Genomic DNA, 14,504 nt, shown 5'->3' on the forward strand with positions numbered 1-14,504 from the left:
ATTATTCAATCAGAAACTGCAGCTGTGCAAACATAGATAACAAAAGACAGTACGAGCACCGCCTAATTTACTTGTTAGGCTTAAGCCAATACACTGAGCATTTTGCACAAGAGAGAATTTTCGTTTATGGTATAAATGGAGAAGATTTGGTTTGGTAAGAGTAAAAACCTAATGTCGGTGAAAATTGTTCAAAACAGTTTCATCAACCCAAATTTTTAGTCTTAAGCAGAACTGTTGTAAACGATGAAAGCAGAATGTGGTGTTTAAAACCGGCGGCAATTTAGAAATAGCACAACTTAATTGCCAAGTTAAAAGTAAGTGTTCAAACAACCAGCTGTCCCATGCGGGGATTGAACCTGCAACCTTGGTGTTTGTCATCATCATGACCTAACCAACTGAGCTATCCAGATGAAGTCTGAGAATCAATGCTTCTCAAAATACCAAGATCTGTCGTGAGGGAGGGCACTCCAGTACAAGCTCATTAGTGCACCCTCCTAGTTTTGTGTTGTTTTATTATTATTGAATTTCTATACTGCCCTATTCCTGGAGGTATAGAAAGGTACATAGTTTGCTGCTGGTTTGACAGGGTGTGGTGCTCCCTGAACTGCTCTTGAAAGGTATTGTACAGGTGCTGGTGATGAGGACCAGCAGTTCCTTTCTGTTGTTAAGAGAGAAGAAGCAGGGATCTACCTGGGCCTTTGCTCTTGCAACAAACACAATCTAGCTTCATTCCTGCCGCAAGATACTCCTGCAGAATCTTCTGGCGTAGTTGTAGTTGCCTCAACGAGTGTAAATTGCCATCAACAGGTCTTTCCATTTGGACACATTGTTGGTTTTTGTTAGCCTGGCATAAACCTCTTCCTTTCAGCTTATTGATTTGCAAGTTTGAGCTTGGATTTAGATGTTGCCTTGATTTATTCTGAGATGTTATTAGAACCAGGTTCTACCCCCCCAGCACACATCTTGGGATAGCTTTGATTTATGAGACTGATATTTTGGGCTTGTGTGCACTCCCAGCAAACAGGAGAAGGTTCAAATAATTCAGCTAGTCTTCCATTGATTATTTTCTGCAAAATGTATTTCCAGTATAATAATACAAAAGTATAATATTCCCAGTCTTCACCCTATAAAATTCATTTTTCATTTCTAACTACTAATTTCTGCTTAAGTCTCTTAAAGTCTGCTGGTTTAAAATTTCATGCTGTCATAAAGAGAAAAATAATATGATAGCAATACTCTTTCTTTTCCAGTGGTTGCTTCCCAGATTGATTAAAGCTGTGCCTTTTCATGGAGTAATACTTGAGCAGCTAATAATTTCAAGGAATTAGAGTTTGCATAAGCCATATTTCCATATATAATTTGTGGGGGCTGTCCCCCTAAAAAAAAAACCCACCAGCATCCAACTAAGGCACATTGTACATAAAACAGCTACTGCTAAAGCTATAGAACCACAGTAACCTGACAACTTACATGGGGTTACATTCTGGGGATGGTGCCTAAAGCTAAAATCCCCTATAGCCAAAACACATTGGGTGCAGTGGTGGGTCATGGGCTGCAGGTGGCGCTGTGGTCTAAACCACTGAGCCTCTTGGGCTTGCCGACCAGAAGGTCAGCGGTTCAAATCCCCGCAACGGGGTGAGCTCCGGTTGCTCTGTCCCCCAAACTTGTCACCCCCTTTTAAATTTATATTTTGCCAAGTACATAAACCTGAATGCGCACAGGTTAAATGTGCAGAAGTTGTGGGCATACGGTATTAGTTCTGAGAGTTGAGTGATGGCAGATTAAAAGAAAAAAGCACAGCTTTAAGTTTCACCTAGTTGTCATCTTGCTTAAAAATATACCGAGTGTTTCCTGAAATGGCTTTTCAAGATTCACCTCTTCTATGAGACTTCTATGAGAGGTGAGTTTGGGGAGCACAACTGGTTCAGTCGCTCTGGGCGCAGGACCTTGGGAAGAAGGACCTTGGGAAGAAGAAGAAGAGTTTGGATTTGATATTCCGCCTTATCACTACCCAAGGAGTCTCAAAGTGGCTAACAATCTCCTTTCCCTTCCTCCCCCACAACAAGCACTATGTGAGGTGAGTGGGGCTGAGAGACTTCAGAGAAGTGTGACTAGCCCAAGGTCACCCAGCAGCTGCATGTGGAGGAGCAGGGAATCGAACCCGGTTCCCCAGATTACGAGTCTACTGCTCTTAACCACTACACCACACTCGGAGAGATGCAGCTATGATTTAGAATGGAGTGTGAGAGGCAGGGGGTGCCGGATTTTGGCATCTCACAGGGTGCCACTGAAATTTCCGACCCCAAGATCCACCACTGCTTTGGCTTGACCCTCTACAGAATAATCCTATGCAGATATACTCAATATGTAAGTCTCCTTTAGCTCAGTGGGGGACTGACTCTGATAGTTGTAATTGGCAAGGCAGCAGCTCTTACCTGACCTTTCGTCACAGGCACTGCTAGGGCTTAGTGGGAGAAGGAGGGGCAAGGTGGAGACAAGGTCAGCATGGTGCAAACGCACTAGCAGGAGTGCAGGATTGCACTCCTCCTCCTCACCAACTCCTACTGCACTGAGGTAAACATGCATAGAACTGCATAGAACAGAACCTGAGTGTATATATAGCTTCATTTGTACATACTTAGCCCTGCTTTTCATTTCATTTCCTCTTTTATCTACTTCTCTGTGGCGGTTTAGATTGTAAGCTTCTCAGGACAGGGACTTGTCTTCTGTTGTTGTTTTTCTCCTTTGAACAAGTGTGCCATCACCAGCATGCAGATGCTGATGGTTGTTAAATGTCATGTACTGAGTTGAATAGGATCCAAACTGAAGCAGTCTGATTGGTCCTAGAACAATAGGATCCAAATTGCAGCAGTCTGATTGGTCCTAGAACAATGCAGCAGTATGATTGGTTGGCAGGAACCACCCAATCATGCTCCAGATATAAGTGAATCCACAACCTGATTGGCTTACAGTAGAATTCCAGAATTAGCCAATCATGTGCAGCCCATTGTGTAAATAATGTATATAAAGCAGATACTTTGAGGGGACTTTCATTCATTCCTCCTCACCACTATGAGCTGAATAAAGAGCATGAAATCACTTTGCGACTCTGAGTATATATCATTAAACATCCGCAAAGTACTGTTTCAGAAATGGGCAACTATGACACTTGCGTTACCAGCGATGGGCAAACATGGGGCAAGCCTGTCACCATCCAGTTAAGCTAGTGTTTCTCAAACCTGGGTCTCCAGTTGTTGTTGGACTACAACTTCCATCATCCCTAGCAGGACCAGTGGTCAGGAATGATGGGAGTTGTAGTCCAACAACTGCAGGAGACCCAGGTTTGAAAAAAGATGGATAAGTATTCTTTGCTTCTAAGCATGGTATTTTGGACTGAGGTGGGCAGACCTGAAGATTTTGCTGGACTGGGAACTTCCATCATCCTTGACCATTCACCACTCAGCCTATTTTATTTCTGTGGATTTTCTGTTGGCTGGATTATGCTTTATATCCCATTTCTGAACACTGCTTAAGTATATTTTCTGAATGTACAGCAGCTTATAAATGATACAAAATAAATAACTTACTTAAGGTAAAGGTACCTCTGACTGTTAGGTCCAGTCACAGACGACTCTGGGGTTGCAACACTCATCTCACTCTACAGGCCGAGGAAGGCAGCATTTTGTCCACAGACAGCTTCTGGGTCATGTGGCCAACATGACTAAGCCACTTCTGGCGAACCAGAGCAGCACACAGAAACACTGTTTACCTTTCTGCCGGAGCGGTACCTATTTATCTACTTGCACTTGACATGCTTTTGAGCTGCTAGGTGGGCAGGAGCAGGGACCGAGCAATGGGAGCCCACCCTGTTGCGGGGATTCGAACCGCCGACCTTCTGATCGGCAAGTCCTAGGCTCTGTGGTTTAACCCACAGCGCCACCTGCATCCCTTAACTTACTTACGATGGCCAAAAGGAGGAGGAAGAAGAGAAGCTGGCATAAAGGAGTGGTCTCCAATGCATAACAGTGTTGAATGCACTACTGTGCTAGACATAGGTGCCAATTCCCTGGGACACCTGGATCCGCGATCACCCACAAAATTCCCCATGAAGGGGCTGGGCACCCACAAATTTCGGAGCCAGGGCCATGCATGCCGTATGGCACCCACGACCCCAGGCACCCACGATTGTGGTACTCATGGTGCTAGAGGTGGACATACATTAATAAGAGAGTGTCTTACATTCACAAGTATCCTACGTTGAGTCTTGTTTGAATGAGTTTCTGTATTACTTACCGGTATTTTATAAAAGTATTTCTATAGCACTTTTCACATGGGGAGGGGGTACCAAAGTTGTGTTTCCACATGGATAAATCAATTCAGTCAGATGAATCAAATATACAGGGGGAAATTCTCATAATGAGCACAGTATGAAAAAGTACCTGGATGCAGTGGCGTAGCGTGGGGGGTGCAGGGGGGGCCGGCCGCACCGGGCGCAACATCTGGGGGTTAGGGTTAGGGGGCGCAAATCCACGGGTTAGGGGGCGCAAATCCACGGGTTAGGGGGTGCAAATTACTAGCCTTGCCCCGGGTGCTGACAACCCACGCTACGCCACTGCCTGGATGTACAATTTCAACATGTGCCTAGTGTATCATCAGCCATCTAAGTGTTTGAACAAGGGCTCGTGATTTAGTTGTTCCTAAGCCGCAGCACTGGTACATAGGTAGCTGCAGCTTAGTTTGTATAAGCCAGAACTTTATATAATGCTTTCTGTACTTCTTCTTTTCAAAGGATCATCTGTTTTATCTAGAAGCACACAGACTGGAGAGGGGACGTGGACGGTGCCCATTTGACCCCAATTCCTCCTTCATCTCCACTTTATTTGGTAATGGCTTGTCGTATGTTATAAAATGTCTTTCTGAGTTTCTTCCCCAACTCTCTTAAGGTGTTGTCACTACAGTATTCTTTTACATGCCTTTGATGTGTCTGTTATACGTGTGCCTACATTTATGTTGTGTTTAATTCTCTTTGTTTCACTAGATCAACCATATAGCCAATTTTCTTCTGTTTTCTTTTGCCAGTTTGATAGGTAGACATGCAATGGTTGCATAATATTAGGGAACTTTTCAGACACAGTAATTTAACTTCAAAGCAATACTGCCCACTGAGTTTCGATTCACTGTATATTAGATTCAAATAAATAAATAGACAATGCCCTCCATATATGCCATCACAGATCAGGACTGCAATCTGATCTGCTCCAGCCATCACGGCCAATGGCCCAGGATTATGGCAGCTGTAGTGGACAAAATTGGGTAGGAAGGTTTGTACAGGTGTTGATTTTGAGTAGGGACATAGATCCACAATAAGCCTGTTGACCCTGGGCCTGATTCCAGAGATCATCTTGCAGGTCAGTAGCCCATGCCTGAATTTTCAGCGCACTACCATCTCACTCAGTGAAATACTGATGGTTCATGATGACAGTTTTGCCTTTGCTAATTACCTGTTGGGAAATGATGGGATAGATTTGCTGATGATCACTGTCCAAGTGCAATTCAGGCACCCCAGGCACTGCCAAACTTTATTGTTTGGTTGTTCAGTTTTTCTGCTGTATATATCTATGCAGTGTACAAAATACAAACTTTAATACAATACAAAAATAAACAAACAAATCAATACAGCATAACGAAACAGCATCTTCACAGAAAGTCACAGCTATACAGTATGGGTGGGTCATCTCCAAGTGAATGCTTTCTGGAGGAACCAAGTTTCAAGCTGGTGTCCTAAAAGATATGACAGGCAGTGTCAGCTTAATCTCAGCGGGCAAAGAGCTCCATAACTGTTTGGGCACATGGACTAGATACCAAAAAGTGATTTAAGAACAGAAGCCTATTCCTACCTGGATTGGGTTAAACGTAGACAGGACGTAGACAGCTTTGTCCTCTTGGCACACCTTCCCCCCAAAATGATATGATAACATGTTGGCATTTTAAAATATCACATGCAGTTGTTATGTTCTTAAAATCCTGTTTGTTTATCATGACTTCAACAGAGATTGATACATGGCAGAGGACAATCCCCGATACTTCATTCTTGGTGATTTTCAGTTCATTGGTTAAAAATACTAGGGACAATCTAGCCAAAACTAAGCATGCCTAAGACCTGAGGAAGCTGCTTACCTTTTCTTTTGAAATAGACACGATTTCAGGGTGGCACTGTTACCTGGGAGTAAACCCCATTCGGTTTAGTGAGATTTCCTTTTGAATACACACATTTTTGCACTGTGTATTCACACAGATTGCACTGTGATTAATTTGCACTGTGATTGCAAAGTGATTAATTTGGATTGGATTTCAGTTCCTCCTTTTTTCCATTGTTTAGGGGTTTTTTTCTTAAATTACCTTCAAAACTTACTTTCTCTTGACCTGGTACTAAGGAAAGAGGCAGCAAGGAACAATTTCATTTCTGAATAAACTCAGAGTAAGTTGTAAATTACAATCAGGAAACAGAACAGACCTTCAACCGCAGATAATGCTACATAAAAATGTTAAATGGTTAGATAAATTCCATAAAGAATTTTTGGACCTAAGTACCCAAAGCAAATGAATTCTCCTGTCTGTTTCCAATAAAGCAAAGCTCTACTTGGTAATAGATCTCATTGGCAGGTTGACAGAGACCACAGAAGTTCTTGAAAGGATAATTTTCTTCAGGCGCGTGGCTTTTGATATGTAGCACACAGTAGTAGCAGCCCTGTTATCTGCGTCTTTTCTAGCCCAGATCTTTTCTGCTGCTGAGACTGAGTTGTGACTTATCCCCAGGACTGGGTAGCAGTGCAAATGCTTTCTATGCAGAAGTGCCCAGATCAACCCCTGACAGTTCCAGCTAAAGGATCTCAAGTAGCAGCAGAAGGAAATATTGGTGTTGGATAATGGTCCATGCTTGGGTGGAGGAGACAGAGCCAGCGCATGTCACACGCTGCCAGTGAAGCAGCCCTGAGCATGACCTTTATGCTGAAGCTTCTCATTCTGCTCAAACTTGCGTGTCGAGACCCCGCAGCCACCTCCTCGTTGGAAATAACTGAGGACACAGATATTAGGTTTATGTTATTGGGCAAATTTTGGCCACAACTTTATTGAAATTATAGAATGTGAGCGGTATTGGCTTAGGCATTGATTGGACCTGACTATATCTGACTCCTGCCCATTGTGCAGGAAGTCCAGTAAGGGTAAGCCACTGGTAGGGGGAGCCCTGTCGATGCGAACCAACTCAAGCTCCCCCTGGTGTTCCTGTCGGGGTCGTGTCAAGGCCCTAGCCCCCAGCCAGGCTTTGGACCATAGCTGTCAAGTGTCCCTTATTTGAAGGGACAGTCCCTTATTCCAATGCCATGTCCCGCTGCTGTCCCTTATTGATGATGTCCCTTAAATTTCAAAGGAAGCAGCTCCTCTCCCTCCCTCCCTGCCGGCCAGGGAGGAGGGAGGCTCCAACTATGTTGCTTGGCTGTGTTGGTCACCCAATAAGAAGTCTAAGAACGACTGGGGGGTGGAGCTTGCATGCCTTGTGTGTGGCTAGTTAATGCAAGCTGAGGGGGTTTTTGAATGCTGGACGCCATTTTGTTGCACGTGCTGCTGCAAACTTTGCAGTGCAAAGCCAGGCCGGGGAGCCATCTTAAGTTAAGGCTGCATAGGCCTTGTGGTGCATGTGATTCAGATTCTATTCACTTGAACCTCTGGTTACAAACGTGGTTGGTCAGTGTTCTTGAAGCTACCAGCATGAGTTTGACCAGACTGCAGGAGGACAGGAAGACTGGAGTGCCTGGAACAGGTGAGGCTGCAGGTCCCTTATTTTGGCTGCTGGTCCCTTATTTTCAAGGCTGCTGGTCCCTTATTTTCAAATCTGTAAGTTGACAGCTATGCTTTGGACAAGATCAACACCCCCGGATTCCTTTAACGGAATACCCTTAAGCATGGAGGGGCAGGTGATGGCCACACCTCCCCTCCCCCACACAAGGTCAAACAATGCCTAACCGCAACCCTAACATAGTTGTGATGATTGCTACGAGGTAGGCGAAAACCAAGTGGCCAGTGCCAATTTGCCAAGTGGAAAAATTCCTACCAGGCCCCTCAGACAACCAGGGTGACCAACCGAAGTCCATAGCAAGGTCACTGCCTAACCTGCAAAATAGGGAGGGAGGGAAGGAGGGTGATTGAGGAAGCGAGCAAAGAGGAAGTACTCTGGCTCGCTCCTCCATTTAAACGGCCCCAGCCACACCCCGTCACACTCTGATGTGGCCAGGATCCCCCAGGCAACGGGGGACAAAGTCCCCCGCCCCCAGTGGGAAGTGGGTGGCCACGCGGTCCACCGCAACTCCTCCCCACTGGGAAGTGGAACGGATTTGTGCAACAGAACAGCTCTTGCGCCTCACCTTATCCCAGGAACCCCCCAGGCTTCTTTGGTCTCAGCTTGTGCCATGTCTCTGAGTAGCACCAGTCAGTGGCGTAGTGTGGGTTGTCAGCACCCGGGGCAAGGCAAGTAATTCGCACCCCCTAACCCGTGGATTTGCGCCCCCTAACCTGTGGATTTGCGCCCCCTAACCCTAACCCCCAGATGTTGCGCCTGGTGCGGCCGGGCCCCCCCTGCACCCCCCACGCTACGCCACTGGCACCAGTTCAGAGAAGGGCCCTGTGAAACCAGGGGTGTCAACTCTCCCAGCTAGATCAATTCAGAGATTTATTGAGAGGACCAGTCTTTATAGTTCTATGTATGTACAGGCCATAAAATTCTCCAGTAAACACAAGCACACTCCCCACCCCCCGACATATGTATAACAATATATATTTTGTATATAACAATACAAAATCAATTCATTTGTATTTCATCTTTGGTGATGGGTCAGGGGAAGTGTAGTTGCAAGAACTGAAAGGCCACAATAACCACACAATAACATTCAGATGCCACATTTCCAATATGTAGAATCAGCATGAGTGCCCTGAACAACATAAAACTTCCTTACTCTTCAGGACATTTTTGAGAGGGGGGAGGAATAACTCCAGAGAGCTTTTACCTCACACTGAAGCATGATTTCCATGGGTTTTGTTCTGTGGTTTTCCCCACCCTTCTATTTGTCATTAGTTATATATTAAAAATAATACACCCATTTAGGTGCCCTTTCCATACTGTATGTATATTTTCCTGACTTAGGGATTTAGACGAGAAGGTAGGATATAAATATTTTAAATAAGTAAGAATGATATGAATAGCATGCTTTGTATGCACAATAACATAAGACGTGTTGTTCTGCCTGGTTCATTATTGTTTCCTACACTGACTGGAAGCCACTTTCTAGGTTTTCATACAGGGAATTTCCCCAACTGTATCTGCAGATCATGCTCCATTACTGAGCTGCGACCATTCCCCTCTGCACATGTTTATTAACAAAGAAGACTTACCTGTTCTATAGTTTTAGATCCAGATAGTTTAGTTTGCAATTATGCAATGACATCTAATTTTACATAGCACATCTAACATTTGACTGCAAACTCTATTCTTGTTCAAACCGTCACTGGGTCAAAAAACTATTCCATGAATGGAAGAACACGTTGGATACAATCCAAAGTATATTTGTGGAATTGAAATGCTACCAATATCCCCTTTTAATTTTTCTTAAATTGCAGTACTTTGTGGACGTGATCCCACCAGATTTATGATTCCGGCAGAAGAATAAGAGTGCTTGCTTCAGCAACTCCCACTGAAATTGGTGGGGAATGTGAAGTGCTTAACTTTAGCTTGATTGCTCCCTTTGCTTCTGACAAGATGTATGTAGTGAAATGCCTAAACTGAGTCTTTTCGGCATCCAGCAACAGCATCTGAGACTGAAGCGAGTCTGCAGGCTCTCTCTCGCATGCGACTGCAATCAGTGCTGGCAGCCCCAAAGCAGCTATCCTAGGGCTTTAGGTTCTCTCCAGTAAGAAAATAAACACCAGTGTGCAAAGTGACAATGCCTCTACGAATGCTCAGGTTTCCCTTATCTCAGGGCAGAGTGGGAAGACCCTCCACGTAATGAACTGTAAAGCCCTTGGCTCTCAACCAACACACACTTCCTCTGGGAAATCAAAGTTACCTCACGAATTTAAAACTTAGCTTAAGAATTCGCTTTGTAAGTCATGCATGACCTTCATTCTGCCAAGGATGTCTGTAGTCTGAGAAAGGCTGAAAATCACACATGTGTAGAAAATTTCCTTGTGGAAGTTGTACACTACACAGTTTGCATGTGATGCTAAGCCAAACTGTAGCCTCAGCGCAAACATGCAGGCTTACAAAAACACACACGAATGCTTCTTCCAAGGATGCTGATAACATCCCCCCCCCCCTTTTGCAAGGGTGAGCTGTCATACTGTTTTGGCTACATAAACCCAGGCATCTTGCGAAGTTGGGAGTGATTATTCAGGTGTTTGGAGACTTCAGTTTTCATGCCATCTCAAATACGTAAGGATTCCTTTTTCTCAAGAACTGCTGTGACTTATTTACTTTATTTGCTAAGGTGTTGTTCCTCTGCGGAACTGATCTCCGCGTGGGTTGGCTCGCACCAGTGAAAGATTTCTGGGTTTGCCATATCTGCTGTACTTCAGCAGAATATTTAGGGTCATTCCAGTATTAGGAATGGCAGCATCATTACTTTCAAATCCATCAGTTGCACTGAAATCAGATCCACACTTATTTGCAGACAGCAAGTAAAAGATTGCAAATCCTTCAGAGAGAGGGAAAGTAGTAATAGTGATAAGGATAATAATGAAAAACCATAACAGTAACAGTAAAGTTAGTCAAATATGCTTGCTTATAGCTTTAAAAAAAGGTTGAAAGTATTCAGTTCTTTGTCAGAGGGCAGTAAAATATCTGCACAGTTTAATTTAGACTGTCAAAGGGCTAATTTTCTTCCCGTTCTGAAAGGATGGCTTCCCTCTGCTGCTTTTGTGGTATTCGGGTGCCATCCAGTGGCAAATAAATGTAAGACACATTGAGAAAGGGGAAAAACCAAGTCTTATGAAATCCCTTTTTAAAAAGACAAGCGAGGCAGAAAATGGCATCGGGCAGCCAGTGCCTTGCAGTTCACTCTGGAGCGGAATCTTGAACTCGTAATGTAGAGTACAAGTAATGTAATGTAGGGGGGGAAATTCTGGTCTGTCTCAGCATGGTGGGGGCAAGGAGATTTGGCAGAAAGGAAAGTGCAGACTTACTGTAAGGTTTTTTTAAAAGATACATCAGTGATAAAAGATGGAACACCTCAACTTCTTTAAGTGTAGGTTATCCAGTGACTTCCTGTTGATGTCTCTGTTTGTATCATGTATAAAACACATTGGGACTTTTATACCTGCTACTGTAAATTGCCTTAAGCTTTTACGCCAGCTTCATACTTGCGTGGGCACAGCTTTTCCTGTAACGCTTGGACCTACAAGTTGAGCCTTGACAACAGCATCGACATGTGCATGGAAAATGCCAGGGAGAAGTCTAGATTGAAACCTCCCTGCTATATTTTGTCATGTCCCCCCCCCACTGTCCCTGCCCTGCTTCTACCCCTGGCCTCCTCTAGAAGGGCTGTAGAGAAGCACTGAAGTATGCAACTCTTCGCCTGCACCCTGAAATGGTACGATCCAGGAAAATCTGTGTCCACAGGACTGGTCAAACGCCTCACCTGTGATGTAACATGTATGTCGTGTGAGTGTGGCAACCCTCTCTCCACTTACCACGGATGCATCTGACCTTCAGGTGGTGAGTTGTTCGCTGGGCTCTACAGTGACTACTGGGGGCGAGATGCTGCCATCTTCCGCACAATGGGCCGTGCGGCACACATCCGGACTGAGCCAGACGATGAGCGCCTGCTGAAAGGTACAAGGGGTCCGTAAGAAATCTTCGTTGTTTAATAATAGTAATCATAAAAATAAACAATAGTGTTTTGCCCAGATGCACCAGGAGGTTTAAAAGGCTTCAGCAACACAAGGTTCTAGCCTTATCCTCCCTGCAAAGTCCTCTCCAAATCATTAGCCAGCATGACTAAGCCGCTTCTGGCGAACCAGAGCAGCCCACGGAAACGCTGTTTGCCTTCCTGCCGAAGCAGTACCTATTTATCTACTTGCACTTGACGTGCTTTCGAACTGCTAGGTTGGCAGGAGCTGGGACCGAGCAATGGGAGCTCACCCCGTCGCAGGGATTCGAACCGCCGACCTTCTGATCGGCAAGTCCTAGGCTCTGTGGTTTAACCCACAGCGCCACCTGTGTCCCTATTGGGTCCTTTAGGTTAGCATAAATATCATGCGTTTGGCCAATTGTGCAATACCAATAGTTCATACAGACCCAAATTGCTCCCTGCTAATTCTACAGAGAAAGGAAACAGAATTTGCACACTCAGTCAGTTGACGAGGACTCCATAGGCAGAGAAAGAATCAGCATGTCCCATCCCCCTGGACCTTTGAGATGCACATTTGTAGACATGATTTGTTTGATCCTTCCCCTGCGAAAGGGATGAGGAAGTCAGACATCTGGTATATGAATGTGCATAACGCCACACTTAATTTTGCTCACGTCAGGTTTGGGAGAAGTAAGACGGGCACAACAGCTCACCTACCATGTATACTTAGGTCCTCATGCTCCTGAGTGTGTGAACTGCCTCGCTCTTATTGGCCCGAGCTATTTTGAATGTGCGCTCTGGAAGACTCACTCCCTTGGGTTTCTTAATTTTTGCTTGAGTTGTGAGCGTCATGTAGATTGAGGGCCATGATGGCTGTCAAAGGATCGTCCTGATAGAGCTTTGATGAGTTGAGTTATTCTGATCTATCCCAAGGGTAAACGTCAGTGTTTGGTTTCTCATGGCCAAGTCACATGGTTCCAATTTGACAACAAAGGAGGCGAAATGCTTTCAAATCTGCACATCCCTCTCGCACAGTGTCTTGCTCTCCCCACCCCCACCCCCAGTGGCAAATCAGTCTGCCTCAACAGCTCTGATTCCTGTTTTGTATACAGCCACAGATGGTTGTATCAAATGCATGCCAAGTTTCAGGCTAATATAAATTAAAATAAATGAACCCCAGAGAGTAAGATTGGAAAAGGATCTTAGGGGTTTTTTGTGTATGTGTGTAAGAAAAAAAAATATTGATATGTAAGTTGGAGCTACACAAATATTTTCAAAGCTGATATTCTCCATATGTTCATTCACTTGCATGAAACAGTTTTTAAGTTTGTCTTTTGGTCCCCCTTGAGATCTTGGCTGTTATTGCTTTGCAGTTCCATTCATATTTACTAGAAATATCTATTGCAAAAGTATGTTTGTACTTAAGGCTATCTTCCTGAGGACGTAGGCACATTTCAAATATTAGAGCAGTATACTGGAGAGGAAATTTGGCTTCCCCTCTCTGTGAGCCAGGATCTGGACCAAGAGGTATTGCTAGGGTAAACCCATGAGGTAGAGACCCCCAAATCTTTCCTGAAGTGCCCCACGTGCATCTGGGTCACTCATGAATTTGTAATAAATTGAATTTGGTGTGTATAGGATATTAATTTCAGGAAACGAATTAATGTAAGACTACTTTTACAGATGATTTGGGGGTTATGGAATCATAAGTGAAGGGGAATTTAATTGATTTAGAGCAGGATATACTGGGAAATTAACTGGGGGTAAATAAATTGAAGAGGAACAGATTTGGGGTGATTTAGAGTAGGGTGGAAATTGACAATTTGTCTGGAGTGATTTGAGTGGGAAATCGTTTGGACTGCCCTCTGTGGAACTGAAGTTTTTAATTTCTTTCTCTTCATATACATTTGGAGATGCAAATATTACTAAAACTTGTGTCTTTGTGCATTTTTGAAGTACCTCCCAGTGCCCCACTTTGTGGCCACATTTAAGCAGGAATTTGGAAGATGCTGGTAATTGCTTCCCTCTTTCTGGTGCGTTTATCTCACTCCAAAAAGCAGAGAGAATCTCATTGTGGGCTTACCTGCTCACCACTTAAGGCCCCCCGTAGCAATCTATCATGAGCTGCACGGTCAATGCTAATGTGCCAGCATCCTGTGTATGATGTATAGGCCACATTATGGCCAGTCCACATCATTTGTACTCCTTCTAAAATTATTAACCTCAAGCAGCCCTTGCAAATTCATCACCGCAGTTGAAGGCGCAATGACTGCGTTGCCCTGCAGCAGTTTGGCAAGCTTAGATCTGCAGTCCTGTTATTTCATTGAGATAAAACACTTGCTGACGTGTGCCTGAATTCGCTCAGTTCCAAGTGTGTGAACCCAGGTCTGTTAGCTTGAATAGGAAGACTTCCTGTTCCCTTTCCCAACTGTGATCCGGAGTCTGTCCATTTAGTTCCTAATGATAAACATCAAGAGACTAGAAATGAAGGCACTCTGGTTTTCGGGATCTCAAAATGTTCCTGGATTGTGACCTATAACCCCCCTCCCCAAGCGAGCCAGTGTGGTGTAGTGGTTAAGAGTGGTGGACTCGTAATCTGGGGAACCG

The 14,504-nt window shown here is 44.5% G+C and overlaps 1 protein-coding gene across 2 annotated transcripts in view; it reads left to right on the forward strand.

Moving 5' to 3' along the window:
• SEMA3E (semaphorin 3E) overlaps positions 1 to 14,504 on the forward strand; it is a 187,174-nt gene that overhangs the window by 141,869 nt on the left and 30,801 nt on the right. Inside the window, exons 5-6 of one of the 2 annotated variants that reach the window (XM_081191629.1) lie at positions 4,790 to 4,883; positions 11,759 to 11,887. In XM_081191629.1, coding sequence (XP_081047755.1) covers positions 4,790 to 4,883; positions 11,759 to 11,887 — 223 coding nt within the window. The remainder of the gene's footprint in view (positions 1 to 4,789; positions 4,884 to 11,758; positions 11,888 to 14,504) is intronic. The other variant, XM_081191630.1, reaches the window with a different exon arrangement.

The sequence above is a fragment of the Podarcis bocagei genome, assembly GCF_964188305.1.
Source record: "Podarcis bocagei genome assembly, chromosome: 4".
Lineage (NCBI taxonomy): Eukaryota > Metazoa > Chordata > Lepidosauria > Squamata > Lacertidae > Podarcis > Podarcis bocagei.